The sequence below is a fragment of the Dendrobates tinctorius genome, unplaced genomic scaffold (genome assembly GCF_039654945.1).
Source record: "Dendrobates tinctorius isolate UK_male_01 unplaced genomic scaffold, ASM3965494v1 ptg000133l, whole genome shotgun sequence".
Lineage (NCBI taxonomy): Eukaryota > Metazoa > Chordata > Amphibia > Anura > Dendrobatidae > Dendrobates > Dendrobates tinctorius.
Genome location: NW_027361801.1, coordinates 196961 through 215633, shown reverse-complemented (window position 1 = coordinate 215633; position 18673 = coordinate 196961). Strand labels below are relative to the sequence as shown.

The window sequence follows — 18673 nt, the reverse complement described above, 5'->3', positions numbered from 1 at the left end:
CCCTTCGCTGTCTCCGACTAGTCACTGTATCCAACGGACCTCTCCTCTTTACATTTTGGCGTAGTCGGCAAGATATAGAAACAAGGAGGACACAATGGAGTAAAAAGTCCATATTAATGAAAAAATAGTAAATTTATTGATTACACTAAAATGACAGTACATAAATAAGTACATAAATAGTTAATACAAGGATCAGGCAATGATGGCTAAGGTCACCAATAGAGTTGAGCGATACCGTCCGATACTTCAAAGTATCGTATCGGATGGTATCGGCCGATCTTTAAAAAAAGTATCGGTATCGCCGATTCCGATACCGGAAGTCCCATTCAAGTCTATGGGACTTCCGGTATCGGAATAAGAAAAACCCTTTCCTGCCCTTGTACAGCCTCTCTGGGGTCTGTACGGGCCTTTCGGGGGGCTGTGCCGGCCTGCCAGGGGGTCTGTGCAGGCTCCGGTGGTCTGTGCCGGCCTGCCGGGGGGCTGTGCAGGCTCCGGTGGGCTGTGCCGGCCTGCCGGGGGGCTGTGCCGGCCTGCCGGGGGGCTGTGCAGGCTCCGGGGGGCTGTGCCGGCCTGCCGGGGGGCTGTGCCGGCCTGCCGGGGGGCTGTGCAGGCTCCGGGGGGCTGTGCCGGCCTGCCGGGGGGCTGTGCCGGCCTGCCGGTGGTCTGTGCAGGCTTCGGGGGTCTGTGCAGGCATCGTCCGATGGGACTACAAGTCCCATCGGGCGATGCCTGCTACCATGACAGTGATTGACACATTAGCCAATGATGGGACAGTAGTAGTCCCATCATCCGGCTAATGTGTTAAATGTAAAAAAAAAATAAAAAAAAAAAAAATTACATGCTACATACATACAACATGCATACTACATACATGCTACATTCATACTACATACTACATACATGCTACATTCATACTACATGCAACATACATACTACATATATACTACATACATACTACATATATACTACATGCATGCTACATACATACTACATGCTACATACTACATACATACTACATGCATGCTACATACATACTACATGCTACATACATACTACATATATACTACATGCATGCTACATACATACTGCATGCTACATACATACTACATATATACTACATGCATGCTACATACATACTACATGCTACATACATACCACATATATACTACATGCATGCTACATACATACTACATGCTACATACATACCACATACATACTACATGCATGCTACATGCTACATACATACTACATATATACTACATGCATGCTACATACATACTACATATATACTACATGCATGCTACATACATACTGCATGCTACATGCATGCTACATACATACTACATACATACTACATACATACCACATATATACTACATACATACAATACATTCATACAATACATACATAGACATACAGTACATATAACATAGAGTAACATACTTACCAATACTTGTCACATTGTTCCCCGAAGCCATTGTCGTCTACGGAATAAATATTAACATAACAAACCACAAAAATACTCACCCACGATCCGAAGCAGTCCACGAGTGTGTCCCACGACGATCTTGGGTAGAGAACTGCAGCATCAGATGATGCTGCCGTTCTCTACGGGCTGCAGGAATCCAATGACGGAAGGTAGGTATCCTTCCGCACTGTATTCCTCCGCCACTTAAAAAAAAAAAAAGTCCCTAGTCTCACTTTATGCCATTGCTGTGTGGGAATTTCCCACGCAGCAATGGCATAAAGTGAGACTAGGGACTTTTTTTTTTTTTAAGTGGCGGAGGAATACAGTGCGGAAGGATACCTACCTTCCGTCATTGGATTCCTGCAGCCCGTAGAGAACGGCAGCATCATCTGATGCTGCAGTTCTCTACCCAAGATCGTCGTGGGACACACTCGTGGACTGCTTCGGATCGTGGGTGAGTATTTTTGTGGTTTGTTATGTTAATATTTATTCCGTAGACGACAATGGCTTCGGGGAACAATGTGACAAGTATTGGTAAGTATGTTACTCTATGTTATATGTACTGTATGTCTATGTATGTATTGTATGAATGTATTGTATGTATGTAGTATATATGTGGTATGTATGTAGTATGTATGTAGTATGTATGTAGCATGCATGTAGCATGCAGTATGTATGTAGCATGCATGTAGTATATATGTAGTATGTATGTAGCATGCATGTAGTATATATGTAGTATGTATGTAGCATGTATGTATGTGGTATGTATGTAGCATGTAGTATGTATGTAGCATGCATGTAGTATATATGTAGTATGTATGTATGTATGTAGCATGTAGTATGTATGTAGCATGCATGTAGTATGTAGCATGCATGTAGTATATATGTAGTATGTATGTAGCATGCATGTAGTATATATGTGGTATGTATGTAGCATGTAGTATGTATGTAGCATGCATGTAGTATATATGTAGTATGTATGTATGTATGTAGCATGTAGTATGTATGTAGCATGCATGTAGTATGTATGTAGCATGCATGTAGTATGTATGTAGCATGCATGTAGTATATATGTAGTATGTATGTAGTATGTATGTGGTATGTATGTAGCATGTAGTATGTATGTAGCATGCATGTAGTATGTATGTAGCATGCATGTAGTATGTATGTAGCATGCATGTAGTATGCATGTAGCATGCATGTAGCATGTATGTAGTATGTATGTAGTATGTATGTAGTATGTAGCATGTATGTAGTATGTATGTGGTATGTATGTAGCATGTAGTATGTATGTAGCATGCATGTAGTATATATGTAGTATGTAGTATGTATGTGGTATGTATGTAGCATGCAGTATGTATGTAGCATGTATGTAGTATGTATGTAGTATATATGTAGTATGTATGTAGCATGTAGTATGTATGTAGCATGCATGTAGTATGTATGTAGTATGTATGTAGCATGTATGTAGTATGTATGTAGCATGCATGTAGTATGTATGTAGTATTTTTTTTTTTTTTTTTTTTTTAACATTTAACACATTAGCCGGATGATGGGACTACTACTGTCCCATCATTGGCTAATGTGTCAATCACTGTCATGGTAGCAGGCATCGCCCGATGGGACTTGTAGTCCCATCGGACGATGCCTGCACAGACCCCCGAAGCCTGCACAGACCACCGGCAGGCCGGCACAGCCCCCCGGCAGGCCGGCACAGCCCCCCGGAGCCTGCACAGACCACCGGCAGGCCGGCACAGCCCCCCGGCAGGCCGGCACAGCCCCCCGGAGCCTGCACAGCCCCCCGGCAGGCCGGCACAGCCCCCCGGCAGGCCGGCACAGACCCCCACAGGGTGCACAGACCACCGGCAGGCCGGCACAGCCCCCCGGCAGGCCGGTACAGACCCCGGGCAGTCCACACAGCCCCCCGGCAGGCCGGCAGAGACCCCCGGAAGGCCCGAAATGACGGCGCATCATGATGCGCACACACCGCGCATCATGATGACGTCAGTCTGTCAATCAACTTTGAACTTCCGATTCCGATGCCGAATTCCGATATTGAAAAAATATCGGAAGTCGGTATCGGAATTCCGATACAGCAAGTATCGGCCGATACCCGATACTTGCGGTATCGGAATGCTCAACACTAGTCACCAATAATAAAATTAGAGAATGCTAATTTGCCAGAAGTACAAGCAACAATAAGGGGTTAATGGGCTAACAACTCCGCTAGTAGAAAGGCCCCATCACACATAGCGATCTCGCTAGCGAGATCGCGGCTGAGTCACAATTTTTGTGACACAACAGTGATCTCACCAGCCAGATCGCTGTGTGTGACAGCGATCAGCGACCGACCCCCCTGCCGGTATCGCTGATCGCTGCAGGAAAGGCCAGGACTCTTTTTTGGTCGCTGGTCTCCCGCTGGCCAGCATGCATCGCTGCGTGTGACAGGCGGGAGACCAGCGATCAGCTGGTAACTAACGTACACATCGGGTATCCAAGGGACGTGCGTCCCTTAGATACCCGATGTGTACATTAGTTACCAGCACGCTGATGCAGGGAGCTGGTAACTAATGTTCACATCAGGTATCTAGGGACGCACGTCCCTTAGATAACCGATATGTACGTTAGTTACCAGCTCCCTGCATCCGCGCTGGTTACTAACGTGCACAACGACGCCGCGCGCTCGGCGTCGCTGTGCTGATTGCTGGTGAAGCTGCCTGTTTGACAACTCACCAGCGATCACATAGCGATTCACCAGCGATCCTGACACATTGATATCGTTGTCAGGATTGCTGGTGAGTCGCTATGTGTGACTCCAGCCTAAGGCTACTTTCACACATCAGTTTTTTGCCGTCAGGCAGGATCCGGCTATTTTTAGAAAAAACGGATCCGGCATAAATTTTGGAGAACTGTAGAAACGGATCCGTTTTTTTGCTGGATCCGTCTCTGTTCCTGGGGGCCGGCCAATTGGATCTGAGCATGCGCAGACTTAAAAAAACCGGATCCGGTGGCTGGATCCGTCTTTTTCTGGATCCGGTGCATTCCGGCACCCATAGACTTTCATTGTAGCAAAAAGCTGGAAGCGCCGGATCCGGCGCTTCCGGCTTTTTCGCCGGAGACAAAAAACGTTACAGTAGCCGTTTTTTCCAGACGCCGGAATGAGACAAGTTGCCGGATCCGGCAAAAAACGGATGAAACGCAATGCCATCCGGCACGATCCGGCGCTAATGCAAGTCAATGGGGAAAAACTGGATCCGGCATTGCATTTTGCCGGATCCGGTTTTACAAAAAAAAGCCGGATCGCGCCTGAAGGCAAAAAACTGATGTGTGAAAGAGGCCCAAGTCTTAAAACATGTGTACAGACAATAGGCTGGAGTATAATGAATTGCTCAAGCATAGTGCTTACCCATATTGTGCAGACCTGGACCAAAGCCCGCCACGACCTGACTAGCGGAGTTGTTAGCCCAGTAACCCCTTAATGTTGCTTGTTCTTCTGGCAAATTAGCATTCTCTATTATTATTATTGGTGACCTTAGCCATCATTGCCTGATTCTTGTATTGTTTATTTATGTACTTATTTATGTACTGTCATTTTAGTGTAATCAATAAATTTACTATGTTTTCATTAATATGGACTTTTTACTCCATTGTGTCCTCCTTGCTTCTATAGATATTTTTTGGAGTGTCCTTTAGGGAGCCTCAGTAATACCTTACTATGGCTGTTGGTCTGTCTGGCATCCCTTTTACTAGCAATGTGCTTTTTCTGGTCTGTATTTAGTAGTTGGCAGGATGCAGTCTGTTAGCGCGGAGGCGGCAGAACAGGCGGCTGGGCCCAGAAGCAGCATCTCTTGGGGGGCCATGCTGAGAAACTTGCCGAAGTTTACGGGGTCTAATACTATGTTGCGGAGCTGGATGGAATGTATGAGTGGTATGATGAGAATGCACATGATACCCCTGCACTCGAGGCCGAGGTGGCCATTATGGCTTTGGATGGAGAGGCCCAAGACTCCGTGATGCTGCATCCCCTCCGAGACCGTGATACGGATGCTAAAGTACTCCAGATCTTAGAGGTGCCCCATGGAGACCCCACTGACATAGGAGAACTTAGGACTTGCCTGTTTAGCCATATGCAAAGAGATGGGGAGACAGTTGCGCAATATATGAATGCCGTACAAGAATTACACAACGCCATTGTCAGAAAAGACGGGGTTGGGATAGGGCCGACAGTTGTCGTGCTGCGTGATTTGTTGGTGACTGACCTGCGGGATGCCCTGACCAAACAAACCCTGAGAGAGCGGGTGCGGGTAGACTCTTGTATCACTTTATCTGGCATAGGGAAAGAGGCCCGCTCACGTGAACAGGAGCAGGGGGTGACAGTCCCGGTAGGGAAGGTCCAGAGTGGTGAAGAAGCAGTACAGTCGGAAGTTGAACCCCAATGGGTTGAAGAGATGCGAAGAGACCTGTTGAATATCCAAGGGGAACTAGCTCAAATGAAAGAAAAAGTTGAAACCAGCCAGTCCATCACCGGGAGTCAAGGGGAAACAAACGTTTGTAACGAGGCCCGAAGGTTCCGCCGACCGAGGTCTTTTGCATGTTACAACTTTGGAGAGATAGGACATATGGCTAGAGAATATCCAAGATGGGCCGGGCCCCGACTGCGCCGCCCGTGAAACTAGAGGGCTGTGAGCCTGGTGGACGTCGCCAGAAGCCAGAATGGAAAGGAAGGAGTAATGAAAGTCCCACGAATCTGGTGTCCACATGCCCGCTGGTGTGGGCTGAGTTTGATGGCTAGGCCATGTGTTGCCTGGTGGATACTGGGTCGGCACTGCCCAGAAACCCTTAGGTCCGAGTGGGACCCAGTGATAAAGCTGATGGCGGCAAATCACCTGCCCATGCTGGTCGCAGGGGTGGTATGGATGCAGGTATCACTGTGTGGGAAGGATTTTAGACAGAGGGGTATCGTGCTGACTCAGGGAGAGACTGGCCATGGTCACATTGTCACATTGGGGATGAATATCCTGAAAGAGTTTGGAAAGCTCCTGAGTGATGAGCCATCGCACTTGTCTCTAAATCAGTGGAGTCCCCACACCCCCCAGTGGTGGGTGTTTCAACAGTTAATTCGCACAGCCCACGTGAAGGAAGTCTTCAGTCAAAGGGAAATGCTAGGAAAAGTGATTGTGCTAGCATCCACTCAACTCACCTTACCACCAGAGCAGACTGTGCTAACCCTGCCCATCAGTGCACATGCCCAACTGGAGGGGATCAAAGTCCAATTGGAACCTTCGGTAGTGGAACAACTACCTGCAGGACTCTTGGTGGCCTGAACGCTGGCCGTGGTATGAGAGAGGATGGTGCTTGAACGCTGCGTGAATTTGACAGACCAGGAAATTGTCGTCCCACGCAGAGATGAAGTCGCACGGGTAGTAGGCATGCTCGAAGAAGTCATACCAGCCCAGGACATACAGTTGGCGGTGAATCCGGAAGACCCGTGGTCGGTGAGAGTCACCACCTCTCCAAAGGCCGAACCTCAATACATTGAAGAGGGCTGGTGTGTCTTAGAGCAGATGCGCGCTGAACTGTCCGAACTCACGCCCACCTAAGTACATCAAGTAGAAGCGTTGCTGGGGCGATATCAGTCCGTTTTTTTTTTAACCATGAAGATGTCTTCGGCTGCACCACGGCGATTACCCATGAGATATTGTATTGCCAAATTTTTAACACTAACGTTCGGATATGGCTTTAAAGAAGGCTACTACTTGCAATATAACACAATTTTATTTCAAAGTACAAAATTAAAGGAATAGTATGATTGAATAGTATGATTGCATACACTTTTGTATATTTTAAGATACAAAGGTTAAGTACATATAAAGATTAAATACATATAATGATTAAGCATGTATAAAGATTAACTACATACAATATACTTACATCATCACCAAGAGCCTTTTAAACATCATCCGTCTGGAATATCAGAGAAGCAATACCAAGACAGAGAACCTCTGGGAGAGTCACAACACTGCATGGGCGTCCCCAATTATGCAGGTATCACCACACTGTAAATGCACAGGTACCTCCGTTTTTGCTTCTGTCTTATTCATGTTTCTCTGACCTTATTTAGTAATTTACACTACAGTATGTGTAACTCTAGTTTCACCCTGCCCTTCAGGTGACCAGCTTTCAAGGTTGGATGAAACTGAGATACATGGAGTCATCAGACAAGGGGCCATAAACCCTTAGAATATAAAAGCCGCAAGGATTTAGATAAAACCACCACAGACAGAGGTTAAGTAAACCTTAATGTTTTACAATAACAAACAACAAAAATATAGAAACTTGTGATTGTGTCACTGTGAGCATTCTCTGTCTAATTGTAAATGTTTGACCAGAAATGCAGCTATGTAATGATCTAAATGCATTCTGTATATTTTAATATGGACTCAAAATAGCCATTTTTGTATTTACACTACAGATACTAACAGGGGATGCAGCACCCACACGAGAGCGCTACTGGCAGATTCCCCCCAGTTATATCAGAAAGTGAGAGAAATGCTCGGTCAGATGCTGCTGGTGGGTGTCATTAGCGAAAGCCAGAGTCCATGGGCAGCCCCCATTGTGCTGGTGCGGAAGAAAGACGGGTCCCTGAGGTTCTGTGTGGACTACCATAAGCTGAACGCATGAACTGTACGAGATTCATATCCCCTGCCCCGGATCGAGGAGTCTCTGTTCGCGTTGGGGAAGCCCAAAATCTTCTCGATGCTGGATCTTGCCAGTGGCTACTGGCAAGTGCCCATGTCGCAAACGGATCTGGCAAAGACAGCCTTTATACTGCCCATGGACCTCTTTGAGTTCAACAGAATGCCGCTCGGCCTGGCCAATGCCCCAGGGACGTTTCAACGTCTGATGGACAGGTGTCTAGGTGATCTGAACTTTGAGGCCACTTTCATCTATCTGGATGACATCATCATATACGGCACCTCATTTGAAGACCATCTACGAAGACTGGAGCAAGTGTTAAGCCATTTACAGAAGTATGGGCTAAAAGTGAAACCCCCAAAATGTCATTTGTTATGGACTCAGATCGAGTACCTTGGTCATGTCGTTTCCGCCGAGGGGGTGAAGCCATCACAGGAGAAGATTGCGGTGATCAGGGACTGGCCGACCCTGGAGAGCATAAAAGATGTACGGGCATTCCTGGGATTGACGGGATACTATAGTCGCTTCATGAAGAATTTTGCTCGGGTGGTGCAACCGTTACTCGAACTCCTGAAGGGGGTACCCCCAAATGCCAAGAATCAATCCATCTGTTGGGAGGAGAAACAGGTAAAGGCGTTTTGTGAATTAAAAAAAGCACTGACCGAAGCTTCGGTACTGACTTATACGAACTTCTCTATACTGTTCATTCTCCACACTGACAGATGCTTGCATGGACTTGGGGCTGTGTTGTCGCAGGTGCAAGACACAAAAGAAAGGGTGATCGCTTATGCTAGCTGTTGCGTTCACGATTCCGAATGCAACACGGACAACTATAGCTCCTTCAAACTGGAGTTGCTGGCGTTGGTGTGGGCCATGACGGAGAGATTCGCAGAATACCTGTCCCACTCAGAGATGCTAGTGCGCACTGATAATAACCCATTAGCGCATCTGGAGAATGTCAAGCTAGGGGTCTTGGAGCAATGTTGGGTGGCCCAAATGGCGAAGTTCTGGACAGAATCGCTTATAGAAGGGGAGCAGAGAACACGCACGCTGACACCTTGTCCAGAGCAAGACATGCACTACCTGGAAAGAGTAGAGATGAGTTGCTAGAAGAAGAGGAGGTGCCCCAGTTCCAAAGGACCACTGAGACGATGGTGGCCACGCTGGACCAAATACAGACCCTCCATCTTAAAGGAGTTTTGGGAAGATCTCGGGATGAGTGGGTTCAATTGCAGCAGGAAGATCGTGAACTTGCTCTTTTCAAACACTGGGTGACACTGAAGAAGCTGCCTAGCCCAGAACAGCGGATTGCTCTGAGTCCAGAAGCATTGAAGATACTCCGTCAGTGGGAGCGCCTCCAGATGAGAAATGGGCTGTTATATCGGAAAGTACAACTTCAGAGGGAACTTGGGGCTTCCTGGCAGGTGGTGATTCCAAAGATGGTGCTGTTTGCTGTGGCCACTGAAGCTCACGAAAAATGGACTCACTTCGGTCTTGAAAAAACTTTGCAGTGGCTTCAGCAGTTTGTTTACCACCCATGGCTAAGAGCAGCAGACGAGGAAGCTTGTAGACTCTGTCGGGCTTGTGAGTTGGCCAAGTCCCCAGAAGAAAGAGCTCTTATCAAACGATAGTAACTTCAGTGCCCCTGGAGCTATTGATCATCAACTATTTCACCATTGGGCCAGCTCAGAGGCGTATCTAGGCTTCCTGGCACCCGGGGCAAGAATTTGGTTCGGCGCCCCCCCACTCCAAATCCCCCACACATTAACCCCATCCCCACTCCAAATCCCCCACACATTAACCCCATCCACACTCCAAATCCCCCACACATTAACCCTATCCCCACTCCAAATCCCCCACACATTAACCCCATCCCCACTCATTAACCCCATCCCCACTTCAAATCCCCCACACATTAAATAACCCCAATCCCCACTCCCAAATCCCCCCCACACATTATGTACCCCCCACTCCAAATCCCCCACATATTAACCCCATCCCTACTCATTAACCCCCATCCCCACTCATTAACCCCCTGTCCATACTCCCAAATCCCCCAACACATTATGTACTCCCCCACTCCAAATCCCCCACACATTAACCCCCATCCCCACTCATTAACCCCCCAGAGATTAATTCCATCCCCACTCATTAACCCTCCACAAATTAATTCCATCCCCACTCAATAACCCCCATCCCCACACATTAACCCCATCCCCACTCAATAACCCCCATCCCCACTCATTAACCCCCACACATTAACCCCATCCCCACTCATTAACCCCCATCCCCACTCATTAAGCCCCCACACATTAACCCCCATCTCCACTCATTAACCCCCCCACTCATTAACCCCCATCCCCACACATTAACCCCCATCCATTAACCCCGTCCCCACTCTTTAACCCCCCGACACATTAACCCCCATCGCCACACATTAACACCCCCCATCTTCGGTGGTTTCTTCAGCTCCACATTGGAGCACACTTACCACCAGTGCTGAGCGTTCACTCTGGGCGCCGGGGAGTGACGTCAGCAGCGTGATCACATGACATGTCACGCTGCTGACGTCGCTCTGGCCCGGCGGTCAGACGCCAGTACAATTGTTCGCTGGGAGCCGGCACGCGCTCCTTCTCTGCGCCAGCTGTCAGCTTGACAGCTGACACAGAGAACCGCCGACTCTCAGGCCGGGGGGGCGGCAGAACGCAGCCGCCGGGGAGGACACTGCGGACCGCTGCATTAGGCGGCCCGGACTGCGCCCCCTGCCGGCTGCGCCCGGGGCGACTGCCCCGGCTGCCTCCCCCTAGATATGCCCCTGGGCCAGCTCACCAGGGATATTACCACTGCTTAGTGATGGTAGATCATTTCACGAAATTTGCGGTGGTGGCACCCATCCGAGATCAAACGGCTGAGTCCGCTGCATATGCTATCTGTAAACACTTCATTCAGGTGTATGGATGCCCACAGTGGATCCATTCGGACCAAGGAGCTTGTTTCTTGGGAAGAGTGATGGATGAGTTACAGCGGATCTATCAGTTCGACAGGCCACACACCACACCGTACCATCCTCAGGGAAATGGGGCCTGTTAGCGATTTAACCGTACTCTGATTCAGATGTTGAGCACCCTGGAAGATAATAGAAAAGCCTGGTAGCAGAAATATGTCTCTGAGCTCATGTAGATCTACAACAATCGAGTCCATCAAACCATGGGTTACACACCCTACTCCTTATTGTTCGGCCGAACAGGAAAGGAAGTCACAGAGCTGGAGCTGCTTCCAGGAGAGGACTACCCACGGACGGGGGTGTCTACCTGGGTCCGAAAACATCGTCACTGTCTACAAACCATACATCGGTTGGTTCAGACACGGCTCTGGGAACTGGAGCACCCTGAGAAACTTCCTTTACGGGGGACAGATCTTCAGGTTGGTTATCGGGTGTTAGTGAGGGATAAATGTCCTCGTGACAAGCTGGAAAATCTGTGGGAGAGTAGGCCGTACAGAGTGAAGCGTCGGGTCAGTATGGAAGGACCTGTGTACGAGATTTATCTAGAAGGGCAGGAGAACGTGCCCACTGGAGTGGTTCACAGGAGTATGCTCTGGCCATGCCTCTCTGAAGACCCCATACAGAGAAAAAAAACCCCTGAAGTTCCTGAAGAGGTGCCTCCTGTGACCGTGGAGGATGAAGAAGAAAGTTTCGAGCAGCAATCCGCAAATTTGTCTGCAGAGCAGAATCCTGAGACCCCGGAAGAAAATGCTACGGCGGGTGCAGATCTGGCTTTGCCTCCGCAGGAAGACTCCACTATTCCTTCCAATCTACGTCGCTCCGAACGAACGACGGCTGGACAACCCCCCATTCAGTATAATCAGGATCAGTTTATTTGACGGCAAACCGCTAGAACTGACAACAGACCCTCTAGTTACTGTATACTCAGGATGCCTCGCCCGTGGAATGGTGAGTGAAAAGAGAGGGGGGTGTAAGAAGATGAGTCGATACAGAGTCAGTGGTGTCCGGTGCCCTTTAAGGCTGGAACTATCGGGACTGTCACCACTGTTGATGGGGGAGGTTTCTTCAAGGAGGGAGAGACCTTTCTGTTGGACAGCAGGGGGCACTGGGTAAGGAGACCTGAGCATGGGAACGGGTTAGATTTAGCAGGAAGACGACAGGAGACGGTTGACTCCTTCTCCGTTGCTTGAGCTCACAACTCCATGTCACCAAACCCTCAGCGTGCTGACCTAAAGATTTCCTTTGACTATTAATTTACCATCTGGACCTGTACTTTTGTTGTGACTGCGATAGAGGACTACTCCGTAAGACTCAGTTGCTGCGGACTGTAAGCGAGCCAATGTCTCATGTCCGGCACCATTGTTGAGGAATCCGCCACGTTCCAGCGCACTCAAGTCAAGCAGGACCAAATCCATCAGCACCGTCGGAAGATAGTGCTTCTCATATCTCCATAGCAAAGCCAGAGACTTTGTCCACGATTTGCAACACTGTCAGGGGATTTTCCAGCCTTTCCCCTTCAAGAACTGCAAGCGATAAGTTACTGTGTTTCTTTAGATCTTATTCCTGAGCATTGTGTTTGTATATGATTTCTGCTGCTTCTTTACACGTCTTGCCTCATTGCGTGGAGTATTACTTGTTAATTGCCTGTTCAGTAAACCCCTGTTAACCCCTTCTCTGTCTCTGGCTATTCACTGCATCCAACGGACCTATCCTCTTTACAACTGCACCTCTAGATGAATTCAATGGGGAGTGTAGTTTGTAAAATGAATTCACATATAGGGGGTTTCTGTTCTGACACCTCAGAGGCTCTGCCAATGTGACATGGCACGCTCAAACCATTCCAGCAAAATCTGAACTCCAATATGGCGCCTCTTCCCTTCTGAGCTAAGCTTTGCACTATGCCTCAAAAGTAGTATTCCCCACATATGGGGTATTGACATACTCAGGAGAAAATGCACAACAAATTGTATGGTGCAATTTTTACTGTTACCCTTATGAAAATGCAATATTTTGTGCTAAAAACATATTTGTGGGGAAAATTTTATTTTTTTATTTTTACGGCTCAACGTTATAAACTTCTGTAAAGCACCTGATGGTTCATTGTGCTCCCTACACATCTAGATCAGTTACCTGAGGGGGTCTAGTTTCCAAAATGGTGTCACTTGTTGGTGATTTTAACTGTTTAGGCACATCAGAGGCTTTCCAAATGCGACATGGCATCAGCCAATTGTTCCAGCAAATTTTGCATTCAAAAAGTCAAATGGGGCACCTTCACTTTCGAGCTTTGCTGTACGCCCAAACAGTGGTTTTCTCCCACCTATGGGGTATCGGCGTACTCAGGAGAAATTGCACAACAAATTGCATGGTACAATTTCTCCTGTTACCCTTATGAAAATGCAATATTTTGTGCTGAAAACATATTTGTCGGGAAAATTTGATTTTTTTTTATTTTTAGGGCTCAACATTATAAACTTCTGTGAAGCACCTGAGGGTTCAATGTGCTCACCACACATCTAGATCAGTTTCCTGAGGGGTCTAGTTTCCAAAATAGTGTCACTTGTTGGGGATGTTCACTGTTTGGGCACATCTGAGTCTCTCCAAACGTGACATGGCGTCCGCCAGTTGTTCCAGTAAATTTTGCATTCAAAAAGTCAAATGCGCTCCTTCCCTTCCAAGCTCTGCCGTGTGTCCAAACAATGGTTTTCTCCCTCATATGTGGTATTGACCTACTCAGGAGAAATTTTACAACAAGTTTTGAGGTCCATTTTTCCTGTTACTTTTGTCAAAATGATAAATTTTGGATCGGAAGTAAATTTTTTGGGAAAAAAGTTAAATGTTCATTTTTTTCACATTTCAAAAACTCCTGTGAAGCACTTGAAGGGTTAATAAACTTCTTGAATGTGGTTTTGTGCACCTTCAGGGGTGCAGTTTTTAGAATGGTGTCAATTTTGGGTATCTTCTATCATATAGACCCCTCAAAATGACTTCAAATGTGATGTAGTTCCAAAAAAAAAATCATGTTGTTATAATGAGAAATCGCTGGTCAACTTTTAACCCTTATAACTTCCTAACAAAAAAAATTTTGGTTCCAAAATTGTGCTTCTGCAAAGTAGACATTTGAGAAATGTTACTTAATTAGTATTTTGTGTGACATATCGCTGTGATTTAAGGGCATAAAAATTCAAAGTTGGAAAATTGCAACATTTTCAACATTTATGCCAAGTTTTGCTTTTTTCGCAAATAAACGCAAAGCATATCAAATAAATTTTACCACTGTTATGAAGTACAATATGTCCCGAAAAATCAGTCTCAGAACCACCAGGATCCATTGAAGCATTCCAGAGTTATTACCTCATAAAAGGACAGTGGTCAGAATTGTAAAAATTGTCCTGGTCATTAACGTGCAAACCACTCTCAGGGATGGAGGGGTTAAGGGAAACCTGTTACCAGGTTTTCGCAATATAAAGTACAACCAGCACCTGCTACAGCAAAAAATAACTTTTATTACATCCACAGATTGTGCAGTCTGGTCTGATGAGCGTCTCTGGCTTCCTTCCCTGTTTCATGTGGATGACACATCCTACGTCCTCATCATTGGGTCCCCCATCGCGCTCCTGCACAGGCGCACTTCTGTCTTCCCTGCTCAGGGCAGAGCAAAGTTTAGTATTGCCCATGCACCAGCTTTATCTACATGTCATCAATGCACTTTTGCCTTTCCTGGCTCATGCACACTGCAGTAATTTGCCCTGCCCTCGAATGGCAAAGAGGAGTGCGCCTGTGCAGGCGTGCGATTGGGAGACACCGCGATGATGACGTTGGATGTCTCATCCACATGAAACGAGGAAGGATGATGATGACTGTAAGAAGAGAGGAGGCACTGGATCAAGACCAGAGATGCCCATTGGATCAGACCATGCCAGCTGTGCCTTGCATACAGTTGTGGCCAAAAGTATTGACACCCCTGCAATTCTGTCAGATAATACTTTGTTTCTTCCTGAAAATGATTGCAAACACAAATTCTTTGGTATTATTATCTTCACTTAATTTGTCTTAAATGAAAAAACACAAAAAGAATTGTCCTAAAGCCAAATTGTATATAATTCCACACCAAACATAAAAAAGAGGGTGGACAAAAGTATTGGCACTGTTCGAAAAATCATGTGATGCTTCTCTAATTTGTGTTATTAACAGCACCTGTAACTTACCTGTGGCACCTAACAGGTGTTGGCAATAACTAAATCACACTTGCAGCCAGTTGACATGGATTAAAGTTGACTCAACCTCTGTCCTGTGTCCTTGTGTGTACCATATTGAGCATGGAGAAAAGAAAGAAGACCAAAGAACTGTCTGAGGACTTGAGAAACCAAATTGTGAGGAAACATGAGCAATCTCAAGGCTACAAGTCCATCTCCAAAGACCTGAATGTTTCTGTGTCTACCGTGCGCAGTGTCATCAAGAAGTTTAAAGCCCATGGCACTGTGGCTAACCTCCCTAGATGTGGACGGAAAAGAAAAATTGACAAGAGATTTCAACGCAAGATTGTGCGGATGTTGGATAAAGAACCTCGACTAACATCCAAACAAGTTCAAGCTGCCCTGCATTCCGAGGGTACAACAGTGTCAATCCGTACTATCCGTCGGCATCTGAATGAAAAGGGACTGTATGGTAGGAGACCCAGGAAGACCCCACTTCTTACCCTGAGACATAAAAAAGCCAGGCTGGAGTTTGCCAAAACTTACCTGAAAAAGCCTAAAACGTTTTGGAAGAATATTCTCTGGTCAGATGAGACAAAAGTAGAGCTTTTTGGGCAAAGGCATCAACATAGAGTTTACAGGAGAAAAAAAGAGGCATTCAAAGAAAAGAACACGGTCCCTACAGTCAAACATGGTGGAGGTTCCCTGATGTTTTGGGATTGTTTTGCTGCCTCTGGCACTGGACTGCTTGACCGTGTGCATGGCATTATGAAGTCAGAAGAATACCAACAAATTTTGCAGCATAATGTAGGGCCCAGTGTGAGAAAGCTCACACCCAAAACACACTTCAAAAAGCACTAGAAAATGGTTTGAGAGAAAGCACTGTAGACTTCTAAGGTGGCCAGCAATGAGTCCAGACCTGAATCCCATAGAACACCTATGGAGAGATCTAAAAATGTCAGTTTGGAGAAGGCACCCTTCAAATATCAGGGACCTGGAGCAGTTTGCCAAAGAAGAATGGTCTAAAATTCCAGCAGAGCATTGTAAGAAACTCATTGATGGCTACCGGAAGCGGTTGGTCGCAGTTATTTTGGCTAAAGGTTGTGCAACCAAGTATTAGGCTGAGGGTGCCAATACTTTTGTCTCGCCCATTTTTGGAGTTTTGTGTGAAAGGATCAATGTTTTGCTTTTTGCTTCATTCTTTTTTGTGTTTTTTCATTTAAGACAAATTAAATGAAGATAATAATACCAAAGAATTTGTGTTTGCAATCATTTTCAGGAAGAAACTGAGTATTATCTGACAGAATTGCAGGGGTGTCAATACTTTTGGCCACAACTGTATGGGATTGATGACATGCATACAGTATACTATACTGTAACAGATGGAGTATAGGTGCCAATCATACTTTATATGGGGAAAATCTGGTGACAGGTTGCCTTTAATTTTCAAATGTTAGGTGATAACGGTGTACTAAGGCTTAGGTGCACAGAAAGGTCTTCATTTGCATATTAAATGTATATTTTTCAGCAAATATGACGCTAAACTGTATAGCCTGGTATTATCTTAGTAGGGACTACGTCCCTTATGTAAATCTTTATGCAATCTAATTGTCATTTTGGGGTGGCGAACTCCCTTTCAGTAAGCTTAAAATTAATTTCACCCAACGAATGATGTTTTGCTCGTTCATCGGGTGAATGACTTTTAGATAGATCGATAATCAGTTTCCCACTATAAGCTGCAGTATTATAGGGGTTGTCTGGTCTAAAACTACAAATCTTCAGTCACTATTAAGTGTCTCTCTATGTGACTGCAGACTTGTGAATCCTCACATCATGCACTGCACGCACTGTCATGTAGTCAAAAATATTATTTTTATCCCAATAAAGTTTTCAATCAACAAAGCCTTTAAGAATTAATTTTGAATTAAACAGATTTATAGCAAATCCTACCAATATGGTATAACATCATATATGCCTTATTATTGGTAATCACCCTTAGAATGATAACTTGAAGGCACAGTATATTTCCTTGGCACGTGACGGTCTAGAAATCCCATTGTTCTAGAATTTGTACAAAAATAATTCTAGGATTATCTTTAATCTAAAAATGGCAAATATTTTTATGAACCAAACTACATAGTTCCTTTCAATACTAAGTTTTTTCTATTTTTATGAGGCTTTACCAAAATGATATAACACTTTGGAGCAAATACAGAACATAACATTCCAGAACTGGAGGCCAAAATGGCAAATACCTCAACAGCCACCGTGGATGTCCCTTTAGCACTGAGATAAGTCGGAATGAAGAAAACCCAAACACTAAAGAAAACCAACATACTGAAAGTAATTAATTTAGCATCGTTAAAAGTGTCAGGTAATTTTCTTGTGAAAAAGGCGACAATAAAACAAACTAATGCCAAAATACACAAATAACCCAATATTATATAGAAAGCAATGGCTGATTCCTTATCACACTCCACTATGATTCTGGCCACTTCTGACTGTCTGTTATAATAAATGGAAGGGGGTGTTACAAAAAACCATATCATACATATGAGGACCTGTATTATTGAGCAGGTGAAGACGATGTATTTTGGAACTTTGGCCCCCACCCACTTCCTTAAGTTTTTTCCTGGTTTGGTGGCATTGAATGCTATCACCACAATCAATGTTTTAGCTAGAAGTGATGATACTGAGATAGCGAAGGTGATTCCAAAAATGGCTTGTCGTAAAAAACATGTTGCTCTTTGTGGACGCTCAATAAAAATAAGGCAGCAGAGGCAGGAGAGCATGAGCGATAATAAAATGAGGTAGCTGAGGTCCCGATTGTTGGCTTTGACAATTGGTGTGTGCTGATTCTTAATATATGTCCCAAGAACTGCCGCAGAGGCCACAGAGAATAAGATGGCTATAAGAGTCAAGACGACTCCGATAGGGTCTTTGTAAGATACGAATGTTAAATCTTTCTTGATACAAACTGTCTTCGGATGATTGGGCCATTCATCTTCAGGGCATTTGGTACAAACATCCATATCTACAATGATTCAATACACAGTTATTATCATTTTTTTTTAATTATATATTTTTTCAAGTACATGGACCTTCACTTCACTGATTACTAATGCACTGTAAACTATGTAGCAAGCCAACATTTAGGAAACTATAGCTGGTTACCGTACAATATATGTCTGATGCTGCCGCCTCTCAGCTAGAAAATTAGTTCTAATATACATTAAATGTATTTACGGTGTAAATTGTACCAAAAACTGACTACATCTGAACTTTTTAAAACTTTTATTCTTTAAAACTCAT

General features: G+C 45.4%; 1 protein-coding gene across 1 annotated transcript in view; it reads right to left on the bottom strand.

Moving 5' to 3' along the window:
- Positions 1-17493: 17493 nt before the first annotated feature.
- LOC141048173 (extracellular calcium-sensing receptor-like) overlaps positions 17494-18673 on the bottom strand; it is a 45914-nt gene continuing 44734 nt past the window's right edge. The window contains exon 5 of the mRNA XM_073543634.1: positions 17494-18395. Within this exon, the coding sequence (XP_073399735.1) occupies positions 17494-18395 (902 nt within the window). The remainder of the gene's footprint in view (positions 18396-18673) is intronic.